General features: G+C 42.8%; 2 protein-coding genes across 3 annotated transcripts; both read left to right on the forward strand.

Annotated features, from left to right (window-relative positions):
• Nucleotides 1-233: 233 nt before the first annotated feature.
• josd1 (Josephin domain containing 1) lies at nt 234-7,608 on the forward strand. Its single transcript, XM_079333586.1, has 5 exons — nt 234-407; nt 877-1,816; nt 1,899-2,027; nt 3,878-4,072; nt 5,085-7,608. Exons 2-5 carry the CDS (start codon nt 1,464-1,466, stop codon nt 5,182-5,184), a joined length of 777 nt encoding a protein of 258 aa, XP_079189712.1. The 5' UTR covers nt 234-407; nt 877-1,463; the 3' UTR covers nt 5,185-7,608.
• Nucleotides 7,609-8,634: 1,026 nt separating this feature from the next.
• cbx7b (chromobox homolog 7b) lies at nt 8,635-13,553 on the forward strand. Of its 2 annotated transcripts, none has more exons than XM_079334063.1 (6): nt 8,635-8,879; nt 10,067-10,110; nt 10,536-10,601; nt 11,423-11,489; nt 11,695-12,058; nt 12,550-13,553. In XM_079334063.1, exons 1-6 carry the CDS (start codon nt 8,811-8,813, stop codon nt 12,759-12,761), a joined length of 822 nt encoding a protein of 273 aa, XP_079190189.1. In that variant the 5' UTR covers nt 8,635-8,810; the 3' UTR covers nt 12,762-13,553. The 2 variants fall into 2 exon arrangements, with proteins under 2 accessions (XP_079190189.1, XP_079190190.1); XM_079334064.1 differs by having other exon boundaries at nt 8,827-8,879; nt 10,067-10,114; nt 10,542-10,601; nt 11,425-11,489.

Below are 13,553 nucleotides of genomic sequence, written 5' to 3' on the forward strand. Positions count from 1 at the left end.
ATGAATGATAATAGGCCGCATGAAGAATTCAAAGTCCAGAAGTAGAGAAATGTGGTGATATCTTTATACACGTGACAAAAGCCAGCGAGCCTCTAAATCAGGTTTTTGTTAGTTATTTTATAATGCAGGAGCAAAACTGTGGTTTTCGCAGTCTCAGGGGAGGAACTGCTCCACCGTCTACTGACGCAAGCGGTGACAGCAAACATGGAGCCAGGGAGACGCTACTGCGCATGCGCGTCTGAGAGAGCGAGAGAGAGAGAGAGAGAGCGCGAGCGAGCTATATCAGGGAAAAAGTGGCAGAGACAAAGGACTGAACAGTCATTAGGACGAGCAGGACGGAGGACATTTCGCACATAAACCTGTTTTATGGCGGCTCAGCTGTGACACGTCGGACAGGAAGCCGTCAGGTGAGAGTTCAGTCTCAGAAAAATGAAGTTAGAAGACGTAAAAAGGAAGCGTTGTAGTTTGTGTTTGCTGCAAAACTGGAGTCACGTAGAGAAGACAGGAGACCTAACGACACATATCTGTTTCTGTCCTGGATTTATTGCGTCTGTACATTCACGACTATCTCTGTAATGGATGTAAAGCCGTTCAGTGTGTGTGTGTGTGCGTGTGTGTGTGTGTTGTTGTGATATTTTGCTAGCTAACTGAGCAGCCTGCTTCCTCTATCCAGTCCAAATGTTGACTTATTCTGAGGTCTGCTGTAATGTCCTTATAGTGTTATTTAACCTGTCAGCATCAACAACACACAGAGGAGTCAACTTTAAGGTTTTGTTTTTGTGTGCAGCTTTAAGGTGACATTTTGGCTGCTCTGCTGTCTTGTGGAAACTTGTGACAGTATTTGTAAATCTTAAAGGATTTATTTCTGTATCTCAGGCAACGTTTCTGCCAGGCATCAGGTATCTGTTGTGTCTGTTCGAGTCTCTCCATGGTCGAAAAGCCCGGTGATGGAGAGCAGCGCAGAGCTACAGGCTTGATGACTGGATGGATGGAGAGAGAGCTGTCAACACACTTCAACTTACAAAAGATGGAGGAAGTGGAAACACACAGAGCAGCAGCTGCCGTCTGCTTGATGACACCGCTGGGATGTTGGAGGCGTAATCTTTAATTTGGGAGCATCTGGAGTATCTTTGTTTGCCTGTGATCTTCATCGTCTTCAGTTCCGTTTGATGCCGACTCGCTCCTGTTGACCTTTCACCACATCTGTCCTTTACAGAGAGCAGGTGTTAAACAAGCCGCAGGTCTCATTTATCTCACAACCCCCCACCTCCGCCTCGACCATTCAAAGACACACACACATAAGCTCCTCTCCTCCAAGCGGCTGAGAGGTTGCCATGGCAATGGTTGTCATGATGCTGCTGATGTAGCATTCGGAAGGTAGTAGTTGTGGAGGTAGTGGTGGAGCCGGAGGAGGCGGCGGCGGCGGCGGCTGTGGCGGTGCTTGTGGTGAACATCATCCAGGGATGGGAAGCGCTCCCTATCCAGCTGGCGAGTGGAAGGGGAAGGGGCGAGGCGGCCTGCAGGAGCTGGGCTGCATGCCCTGGAAGGTCGGCAAGCAGAAAGGAGGAGGAGGGGAGGTAGTGGTGGGAGCGGAGGAGAGGAAGAGTAGGGATCCCACGGACTCTCAGCAGCAACAGGATCTCTCATCTTCCTCGTCCTCTCTCACCTCTCCGCTGCCTCCTCAACCCTCCCTGACACCTCCGGCCATATACCACGAGAAGCAGCGGAGGGAACTGTGCGCTCTGCACGCACTCAATAACGTCTTCCAAGACGGGACAGCTTTCAGCCGGGACACCTTGCAAGAGATATACCAGAGGTGGGTTTACCTGCTGTACTGAACTTTATCACCTTCAAGCATTTTGTATCACGTGTTCAAACCTCTGCTCTACGTGTTGCAGACTTTCTCCCAGCACTCTGGTGACACCTCACAAGAAGAGCATGCTGGGAAATGGGAACTATGACGTTAACGTCATAATGGCCGCCTTGCAGACCAGAGGGTTCGAGGCAGTTTGGTGGGATAAAAGAAGGTATGTGTCTCTGTTTCTTCCTTGGCTTTTAAGATTCATTTCCAGACCTGTTTTGTATTGATAGCTCGTGTTGCAGCTGGAGTTCATCTTTGTCTGCTGCGCTTGTTGTTTCTCTAAATGATCAATATATGACGGTCAGGGAGAGCAGGCCTTCACCCCACCTCACCTTGTTTTTTTGCCACTTCTTCTCTTCCCTGCATGCACATGGTGACAGTGGGGAAACAAACGCTTCTTCACTGAAGTCTCGGACTGTCACTTGAGGTAAACGTTGTAAAGAGGCCCCTCTGTGTCCTCTCCTGCGCCGCAGTCAGCTCAGGACTCACAATGATCCCTCTTTGATTACTGAGCAGCTTCATCAGTTAACAAAGTCTCTGAGACGGTTTTTATTGTTCCTCTCCTTTAAAGTCGTTCATGACTGAGGTCGATAACAGCAGCCACAGACGAGCTTTATCAGCTTGGTGTTATCACTAAAAGCCAAATTCCTGTTTCTCTGTCTTGACCAAAACAGGAAGAAAATCGTTGCTACAAAAACAACAATGCGTTTCTCTTAAGTGGATTAATGAAACACAGCGCTGATCTAACCGAAGGCATTTGCATTGTGTGCGTCGTAAATGTTTAACAGTTTCATGATTAAGCTTCTAACTAAACACACAGTTTATAGATTAGCTCTTTAATCTTACTGGACACGTATTGAGCCGCGTCTATGGAAAAGACGAGATGTTTACTGGGTGACTGTGAGACTGTTTTGACCTGCGATTTTACTTTTGGGAAACTCTTATCAGCCAAGATTTCACAATCAGTTTTGAAGCAGAAACGTTGTGAATGCAGACTCACCCTCGTGAATCTTCAGCGTGTGCCGGGGCGCCAGATGGCCTGGCGGTTCACGCGGCACGTGCAGAGGCCGTGGGTTTGAATCCGCCCTCTGCTCTTTGCTGCATGTCTCTCTTCAGCTGTCCTATCAAATAATAAGACAACATCAATGCATGCGTGTTATAGAAACCCTGTTTTTCACCGTTAATTTCCCTTTTTTTGTAAACATTTTTTTCGTAAAATCCTGCAGGTAGGGCTGCACCAAAGATAGAGAAGTAATCAACAAAGCTTTATTAGCATAACGCACAGCAGAAGACTGCTAGAATCACAAGGAAAAGTCAACACATTTAATGTTTACATTACTCACACTGTATTCACACTCGGCCTCGAAGACGGAGCCCTGGAGACATCTGCTGTGCATTCACACCATCTCGCCAATCAAGTCCCGGTTAGCTGTCAGCTAGAATCCCATTGATTGGTGTCGGTTTGGTGACTCTGAGCAGAGCTTGTATGATAAGGAACAAACGCAGCTTGAGGAAAGTACGGCGGATGAAGAGTGTGTGCGTGGTGCAAACAAAAAATACATTCTTCCCTTTTTTCTTTTTAGCATCTGCAGTCGAACATAGCAGTGGATTAAATGTGGTCAGACTGTCCTGACTGTAGGGTTGATCATGTTCCAGCTGGAAACTCTGTAAATATCTGCAATAAAGGAAGAAGCAAAGAGTGCAGCGTTCTTTTTAATTAGCATTACACAGCTAATGCTAAAGCACACGTCAGTTAGGTTGGAGAGTTTTTTCATCATCACAGTGATTTTTTATTCATTTTTTATACAATCAGGATGAATAAAGAAATTGAGAGCAAATGAATAGAGACAATTCAAAGCCCAATAAAAAAACCACAGCATGTCATACTGAAAGCGTTTAAGACTCAAATCTGAAATATGAATTATAATTTTTTTCCGACTTCAAAATGTTTAATTTCCTCTCTTTATCTCCATGAAATGGGAGGTTATCATGATTAAAGTCTGCTCCTTCCTCCAGGGATGTCGGCAGCATCGAGCTCGCCAACGTGACGGGTTTCATTCTGAACGTGCCGTCCAACCTGCGCTGGGGGCCTCTCCGGCTGCCGCTCAAACGCCAGCACTGGATCGGAGTCCGCGAGGTGGGAGGAGTCTACTACAACCTGGATTCAAAGCTGCGCAGCCCACAGCCCATCGGCAACCCGGACGAGCTCAGGTGGGAGTGAAGCTACGTTCGACAGTCGTTATCAACAAGTCAGAAAGTTGTGAGATTATAGATTAATTGTGCCACAATGGATTCATCTTCTAAATGCAGAACCTTTTTTTTTTTTTTACAGCTTTAGAGCAGACCAAGACTTCTGTGATTAATTCACAATTTCTGCTTTACGTTGAAGCTAGGAATTTGTTCAGTATGTACCGAGGCTGTCGTCCTCCAAGTGGGCATCCCAGGTTCGAATCCAACCTGTGGCTCTTTCCCTCATGTCATTCCTCTCTCTCTCTCTCTCTCTCTCTCTCTCTCTCTCTCTCCCTAATATCCGACTCTATCCACTGTCCTATCTCTCAAATAGCTTCAAAAAGCCGAAAAATGTTAAAAGTAGTCTGGCTTCTATCTGTTTAACCTAATCTCTGTCAGTATTATTATGTACAACAGGAAAAGGTCGGTGTACGTCTTCAGAGTTTTTCATTGAAGAGTTTTGGCGGTGCTTCGCCGATTTAATGGAGAAGCCTCCAAAGTCGACTCGCAATCTGTCGGTGACGCTGTGCACTTCTTTAGTCTCTCCATCAATGCGTCAACACAAACGTGAAGCTGAGAGTCTTACAACATGAGTCTAATCTGAAGATAGATAATCTACTGGTCTAACTGGGATGGAAGTAGAAACGGGAGATGTAGACTAACGCTCGCACAGCTTTAGCTGGCTGAGCTTCCTCAGAACGTAGCGCTCGTATGACGTCCTGTACTGACTCGGGCTGATATCAGAGTCAGGAGTTCGGCTGTAGAGAGACTCCTCAGGGTGCCAGTCTGCAAAGACATGTAAATAATGTACCACTATGTGTTCCTCATCCAGGAAAACCTCAAATTAAAACTGAATCACTGCTAATCTGAAATGAAAGTAAGCTAAGCTGCCTGCTGGCTGTAGCTGCACTAATGAATTGACATAAGTTTTACATCTTGCATATCTGTCTGTCCTTTTAATTCAATTTTTTTTTTTTTTTTTATCGCACTCCAGGAAGTTTCTTCGCCAGCAGCTGCGAGGAAAAAACTGTGAACTCCTATTAGTCGTCTCAGAGGAAGTGGAGGCACGCCAAACATGGCGGTCCGACGGCTAACGGTTCAACCAGCCGATCACTGCTACAACGGGGGCCAATGGGCCAATCACAGAACGAGGAGGAGAGGGAGTAGGGTCTCGCACAGCCAATCACATGGACAGACGTATTTCCCCCCCCCCCTCTTTTTCCGGTTCTGTTTCCACAGCCATTGCTGGACTCTTTTCTGATAAGATGCAAAGCAACTAAGGAAGCAAACACTTTGCAGGGAGAATCAAAGAATCACGGTCCTTTACTCACACAGCAGCTCACACTTACTAAGAGTTACTGTTCTGTTTCTGCTATTCTTTTGTTTTTATATATATTGACTATTTTTTAATGTCACTTTGGATCTTTTTTTTTTTTCTTTTTTTTTTTCGTCTTTTTACTGTTCACGTTTCCAAAGTCCTGGGAGAGCAGGCTTTCTGAGCGATGCTTTGTTTATTTGTCTCCCGCAGAGATCCTCCCTGCCTCAGTCCTGAGCTTCACTGATGTGTCTTCTTTGCTTCTGTCTCTACCTTCATCATGTCAATCACTCTCTGCCCTTCTATCCTTCACCTTCACCAAAATGTGCCGTTCCTTGCCTTGATATGATATATGTCAAATTCAGTGATGAATCACATGGCCAACTATGTATTTAGTTTTGTTGGGTTTTTTTCATTTCCCAAACACTTGTGGCACAGACTGAGTCTCTACTGTGTACAGAGGCTGTGCCCTACACAACACTTTTATAAGCAACAAAACAATGCAACAGCCAGGCCAAGCTCTCCCTCTAGTGGAGGTTTGACTCTGCATCCTTTTACTGAAGACGTAACCGCATCATTCAGTCACTGTTCTTGTTAATGATTCACTTCTGAATGGACGCAGAGTGCTGCAGTTATCCAGATGATACACTATCAATGTATAGGGAGAGTCAGCTTACAGCAAATAGAGAACTGGTTGTTAAAATCAAAATCTGCCAACGATATCATATTTCTAAACTTGTCCAAACATGGTTTTGATTTTCTTCACTTTTTGAAAAACCCTGAAGTGCAAACTTTTTAGGTCGTGTTGAAGATCACTGTTAAAAAAACAGAAAATTAATTGGCAGCATTTTATTTTTTTTTAATCATAATTCAGTTTTCAAACTTAAAATGACAAAAACTTATTTGATAATTTTAAGTGAACATGTTTTTTTTGTTTTGGACAGTAAGTCAACAAAAACAAACTATTGAAATATGTAAGCTTAAATTTAAATTTCAAACATATTACCAACAAGTTATTTGAATAAAAATGATTGACAGTTGACTTTATAAAACAATCAGCTGCTGAAATAATTAAGTCACAAACTTTCCAACAGCAGATTAAGTGACTTTGTAATCTGACATTTTCATGAACACTTTGAATTTAGAAGGAAAAAATATAACTGCTTTATAAATGTAAAGAAATCTATTTTCTTTTTTCAAATATCGCAGATGATATTATACGGCAGTGTTAACAGGACCTCCCTCAGACAGGATGCAGAATAAGGGACAGCACTTTGTTATGCTTTTCTTCTTACGCGCAGGGTCAAACTGGTCCACAGGGTCTGGTCCACCACAGCAGCCCTCTGTAGCACACAAGCTCCTCCTCCTCTTCTCAGCTTCTCCTCCTCAAACCTGCAGAGCCCAGCGGCTCTCAGAGGATGTCACAGGCCGTTTCAGCGAGTCGTATAGGCGCTCCGATGTGTGGTTTCAGTCTGAGGAGGAGTTACACGATTGGCTGCACAAAGGGAAGATGTCAGATGGAGAAAAAGAAAAGTGAAAGTTGACGTGCTGGTTGTGAGGACGTGTCCAGGTGTGGTTTTTGTGTGAAATGAGCCTTTAGAGAGATTTTACTGTAAGTAGCTTTCAAATCTATCAGCTGAACATAAACTGTTAATACTCTACATGTATTGTCCGTGTAACGACAATATTGGCCTTAACTTGTTTACATAAAAGCATATTTGTTGCTTTGAAAAAATATATGAGGGTCTGTGCTGTTTGTCGCCATTTCAGGAGATTTATTCCAAAGCACCAATTTATCCAAAATATCAAGGAGAAGCAACTGAACGTATCAGATACCATGTTTCACTGTTGAGGCCAAGGGCTTTGTATTATGTACAACAGTTTTGAAACGATATGATTTTCTAAAGATCAGGTTGTTTTTTTTCAGCGGTGCATGTCGTGTTTTGGATGAAACTTCACTCCCTGCCTTCTCCGCGGTCCTTAAATGTCATCTTGAACCTGCAGCCGAACATCACAGAGGTCGTTGCTGAGATTTTTGGAACCAATCGCATCGTGTTTATTGTCTCACAACTTCACTGAACATTTTTTATTTTGCCATGACAATCGTTCAGCCCGTCTTACGAAGGAGACCCTGGTTGTCTCTGTCTTTTGTTTGTTTTTGTTATTTTTTGCATACAAATAAAATGCTTGTAATGGCACTTTATGTACAGCATACAGTGTGGCTTCATTTCATGGGATATTCACCTTTAAGCACACACACAAGGATCTTGTACTTTACTGGAACTCCACCACATAAAGAAGCAAACATATTACTTTATACAGGCACAGATTTTTTTTTTTAAATCTTGTTGCTGACTCTACTTTATGAAAAGCACATTAGAGACAAACACACTGTTTTTAAATGTGAGAACCACAGACACATTTCTCTGAAGCTACTGCTCCAAAAACGTTCAGATTTCTTTATTCCAAAATAAATAAATCTTCTTTTCAATTTCTACCTCATTTAGGCCTGATGTCTTTAGCTCCTTTAAATTCAGCCTTGCTGTAGCCTTTAGTCTAAAAGTGCAGGGAGCCTAAACTGTCATGACCTCCATTCAACATTAACCTCAGACGAGGAAACATTTCTTAAAGTCTCTGAGCTGTTGTGTGTTTTTCTTTTTTTTACTGAAAAAAAAAAAAGAATGGATATTTAAATATACATTGATAACATCTAAAACACAATGCTATTTCATTCACTTGTTTCTATTTTACTCTCTTACCTCCAAGTGTTCATGATCACCCTCAAGAGGTCTGGACCCCCACTTTGAAAAACAGTGTCTAAAGCCCCTCTTTAATTGAGTTTTTAGATCAAATGATTTTTCTCATGTCCTTTATGTTTTTGCATCAGTATTGTCAGTTTAATGCAATTATATGTTTCTTGGGAAACTTTATGTAGAACACAAGCTTTTGATAATAAATGTCAAACATATTCTGTCTTAGACTATGTTAGTGACTTTAAGTTGTGTGAGAGGTTTTTTTGTTGGTGTTTCTATTTTTTTACAAAGAGCTCTGAGAACACAATCACACAGTGTTTGGGTATCCATCCGTTCACACTAAGAGTGTAAATAATAAAAGCTGTGATCATGTTTTTATGATCAGCACGCTGTGAAGGATGAGGATGATGAAGCAGCTAGTAGCGTGCGCGGACTCACTGTAAAGGGAGCGCGCACTACGGGGCGGGTACGCGCAAAGCGGTGTGCAGATGTGTCGCAGATTTTGTAAAGTCACTGACTGGACGCTCTGGAAGATTCATCCGTAGTAAGACGCTCTGGATACGAGGGCCCTTAACTTTTGAGAAAAAGCACGCAGCAGCTGAGCGAAGAGAGAGAGAGGGAGAGGACAGCAGCGAAGCTCGCGCGCACAGAGATGGAGCTGTCCGCGATTGGAGAGCAAGTGTTTGCCGTGGAATCAATCCTCAAGAAAAGAGTTAGAAAGGTAATTTTTTGTTCCATATTTGAATACAAATGTGTGATTGAGTGTAGCTGCGGCACATAGTCACAGTGCTTTACTTTGAATAAAAACACGAGCAGCTCATCTTGCAGGCTGCATGCAGGGGGCGGGTTAGAGGAGGATGTCCCTTTAACGTAACGTGGAGACTGTTGTCACTGCACTACAGTTATAAAACATCAGCTGTAAGTCTGTAAATAGTAGAAGGGAGCAATTTCCCTCCTTATGGTAATGTGTGATGCCAATAAGGCTGAGAAGGTTGAAGTGAACGTTTACATAACGTGTTGACATTTGCGGTGCGTATCGAGATTCAGGGACCCCTGGTGCGCATGTGGGCCACCTGAAACCCCCCCAGTTTAGTAGTAAAAACCCAGTAAAGTATTCCTGTTATTTTCTGGGATAGTTACGATGAAAGGAGCTTGTGTTCAGAAAATGAGCAAAGGTATTAGCTGCATTTAATAATTAGGCACAATATGTCACAACATGAAAGTGCTTTATTCCCGAATATTTATGCTTTAAGTTATGAAGGATTAGGATACTCACTTCAAACTTTAGTTTATTCAGATAAGCTTATAAAATGGGTTCATTGAGGAGCTCAGATGCCCCCTACAGTACACACCAGTGTGTGTACTATGAGGAAGTGGGTGACTAATGTGAAGTCGGGAATAGTGGTGACTTCACCCCCTGAAATACTTTGGAGAGCTTGGAAGTTGTTATTGGATGATGTCACCGAGGATGACTAACATACAGCACATCTTACATTATGTTTTCATTTCCAAACGGCATGAAAACATCTTTCTGCACGTATTGAACAGCAAACACGATCATGAGTAATAATAATCCTTCACATTAAGAATGTTAGAGTGTGGAGGTAAACATCACCTGGAGATGATTTTTAATGTTATTTTGCAGATCCATTTCTTGTGATATACTTTAAATGACTCTATTGATGCGTCCCTCATGGAGCTTTTGTATCTGTGTCAGGTGCTTTTTGACAGTGTAACAAGGATTAATCAAAACCAAGTCAGTGGCAGCAGTTACAGCCCCTTTGAGTTTGATGTAGATGGAAACATAGTGCATCTATAACTTTTAAAGGTGTCATGATGACTGTGGAAAGTTAAAGTATGTTCCTAATGAAATGAAGTTCCCGGCTCTTAAATCGTGTCTCTCTACAGGGGAATGTGGAGTATCTGTTGAAGTGGAAAGGATGGCCTCCAAAGTAAGTAAACTTCATACAAGAGCTGCAAACAATTACATGTTTTTAATTGCAATTAATCACACTTTTAATCACGTTTAAAATTCCATTATTTTTCTGTTAAAAATAAAAATGGTTTGGCTTTTATTTTGAATTCTTGTAGGGTACTTTGAAATAGACCATGCTTTTATTTTGAAATAAAGTAAGGACCGGATCAAAAACTGAATAAAAACAGCTCGAAAGGAACAGGGCAAAAGTGAAATGTGTGATGTCTTAAGGTGGATGTGACTGTTGAGTGAGGTGATCATTCAAAAGCAGTGTCGTTGTTTTCATCACTGTGACTACAGGGAGACATTTCTACACTGAATACAACAAATGAGCAACACATGAATAAAGAAAAGAAAAACAGAAAAGTGAAGTAGGTTTTTTTATTTTGTTACTTCTTGCAGGTACAGTACATGGGAACCAGAAGAACATATCCTGGACCAGCGCCTGGTACAAGCCTATGAAGAAAAGTAAGACTCAACAGAACCAGTGTAGCAGGAATGTGCAGAATAAATCTGTTTGCTTCTTACGTTATATTTACGGAGAACAAAGTCTTCAACCAGGGAGTCACTTTCATAATCTGTGCTCCTCTATAGTTCCATCTCTTACTCAGTTCAGGCCAAACTTAAACTTTATATCAGCTGACATTTAGCTTCTGCTTCACCTGTTAATCTGTCACTGAAGTTCTTCATCAGGGAGCCTTTTATCAAATCTGGCAACAGATGAACATTTGCCTTTTGGCTAACTCTGGTTTATTTACAGAAATGTTGTTGTTGTTTTTTTTTTTTTTAATATGCATTGTCCCTGTAAAATAAAAATGTAATAAATGTGTGCTGCTAACACAGTCAGAGATAGTAAAGGTGTAGCCCATGCTTTTATTCAGCATCTTGTAAGGCAGCGGATACAGTCGTATCCTTTTCCAATTCCTTGTTCAGAGAGCGGCTGAGCAGCTGATGGAAGCTGAAGAGTTGCATGACAGTCAGTTTGAGTCTGTGCAAATTCCCATGGATTCTGACTGAATTGACTGGCTCTCACTTTCTTTCTGGAATGATGCTGTTGACTTGTCTGGTAAAGTTTTCTCAGTTGAAGGTGTTTCCCTCCTTTTCGTCTGTATACATGTTGAACACCTGGATGGAGTTTTTAAAAAAAGGAAAATTCTTCTTCTTCTTCTTCTTCTTCTTCTTCTTCTTCTTCTTCTTCTTCTTCTCCTCCTCCTCCTCCTCCTCCTCCTCCTCCTCCTCCTCCTCCTCCTCCTTGTGTTGTATTCCTGATTGTTTTCTTGTGATTTTAGAGAGCAGAGAGACAGAGCTCTGGGCCACAGAAGAAAAGGCTCCAAAACCAAAAGACTTCTTCTGCAGGTAAAGTTTGAGATCAATATACAGGTTTTGTAATCTGATGTATTCTTATCTTATTCCTTTTCTTTTCCCTCATATATCCAATAATTATCCTCTATAGACTGGTTGGTTGGCCTTTAGTATCCTAAAGCAGCATCATTATAGCCATTATTAATGTTTCTACACAGTCGGATTCAGTCCAAGTGTTCTCTCTGTGGTGTTTATTCAGAATACAGGCTACACTATGGATCTCCGCAGCGCTCACAAGACTCAAGAGGCGCCTCCGCCTCGCCTCCGTCTCTCCCTCACACGCTCTCTGGTCTCGGAAGATGAGGACCCGTCTTTTGGCGTCTGCAGGAAAGTCCCAAAACCACAACTGGAACATCTAAAAAGCAAACGTGGGAGGCCACAACTCAAGTGCCTTGACTCAAATCCTCCCAATCAAGACGACTGGGCAGAAGAAGAAGAGGAGGAGGAGGAGGAGGAGGAGGAGGAGGAGGAGGACAATGTAGACGAGGAAGACGACATGGAGGTGGAGGAAGAGGAAGAAGAGAGAGAGGAAGCGACAGGAAAGAACAAAGGTGTTTGTAATGGTAAGTGTGTCACTCGGTCAGCAGGTTTACTCGACTCTTTGTTCCTCTCTTGAAGACAAAAACCAAAAACAAGCCGACCTCCAACATCCTGACCTGCTGAAAGACAAAATCATGCAGAGATCACGATGGTTCGGAGAATTTAAATGTGAAGAAACAATTACTGCAGAGTGAAAACTGAGAGTCACACAGTCGCTTCAGTAATGTTGCAGCAGCTATAAAAAAAAAAAAAAAGCCTAAATGAATGAACACTGAATTATAAATTTGGAAGACAAATCACAAAACTCTTTTTAAACTATGCGAGTCTAAGAACCCGTCAGCTCAGGAGCAGTCAGGCCGTCTGCTCCCATCTGCCTTCTTCATCTATCAGAGCTGAAAGATTTCATCCAGGAAGGTCGACCTAATAATAATATCCATGTGATAGGTTTGATTGAATCACACCTGAGTGCAACTCTTTGTCTTTCTTCTTCTGTCTTTGGCTCTCACTCGCTCAGGAAGGGAGGGACAGACAGACAGCTGGAGCTCCAGTCCAGAACCAGACAAGCTCGCTGCGTCAGAGAAGCCGGACAGCGAGCGCGTGTGGAGACCAATCATCGGGCCTGGGGAGGTGACGGTCACTGACGTCACCCTCAACTCCCTCACAGTGACTTTCCGAGAGTCGAGAGTGGCCAAAGGCTTCTTCAGAGACTTGGGCCTGGAGGTCTGAGACGTGAGGAAGAGGGTAGGGCAGGGAGGAAGAGCTGTTAGGAGTCAGGGATGGGATCTCACTTCCAGCCTGTTCTGATGTGTTTACATGCACAGAGTCATCGGGATACGAGATGCACGCCAGGTAAAGTTATGTCAAGGTTCAGCAGAAACAAAGTTACTGTGAACGAAATATGTTGTAGATATCTGTTAACTTTTTGTGAATTCTATTTGTGGATCAGAACATGGAAGAAAAAAAAGGTAGGGAAAAAAATAATAAGGAAATGTTCACGAGATTAAATAACAAAGAGTTAACCAAACTAGCTGGAAGAGGTGTAACACTTTTTCAGTTGAATGAAAAAGAGGATGATCAAAGTTGGCGAGCTGGCACTGCAGCATAAACCAGAAAAAAATGGATTTCAGGTAAGGAGTTAGTGTGGCTGATAATCTATTTCCCAACGACCATGCTACCTGAGCGCTCGCCCGCTGCAATCATGCGTCACGCTGAACATAGATAGCAGAGCGATTATTTATTAAAGCTCTTTATCAACAACGTGTCACAGCATGCACCAAACGAACGGCAAACGACGATGGAGAGTCGAGGAAGGTAACCTGTTCTTTGTTTAATCCCGTCTGATCTCCATGTTCTCCTGTTCTCCTGTAAACACACCGATCCAGCTCACGTTAAAATACCCATTTTTATTCGTACAAACTGAACGGCTGGTGACATTTTTCTAACTCGTGTGTTTTGATCATGTAAAGGCAAAGATGTAGGCACACATTTGCATAATTAGGGGCGTGGCTTACTTGCGTG

The sequence above is a fragment of the Symphodus melops genome (assembly GCF_947650265.1).
Source record: "Symphodus melops genome assembly, chromosome: 21".
NCBI lineage: Eukaryota > Metazoa > Chordata > Actinopteri > Labriformes > Labridae > Symphodus > Symphodus melops.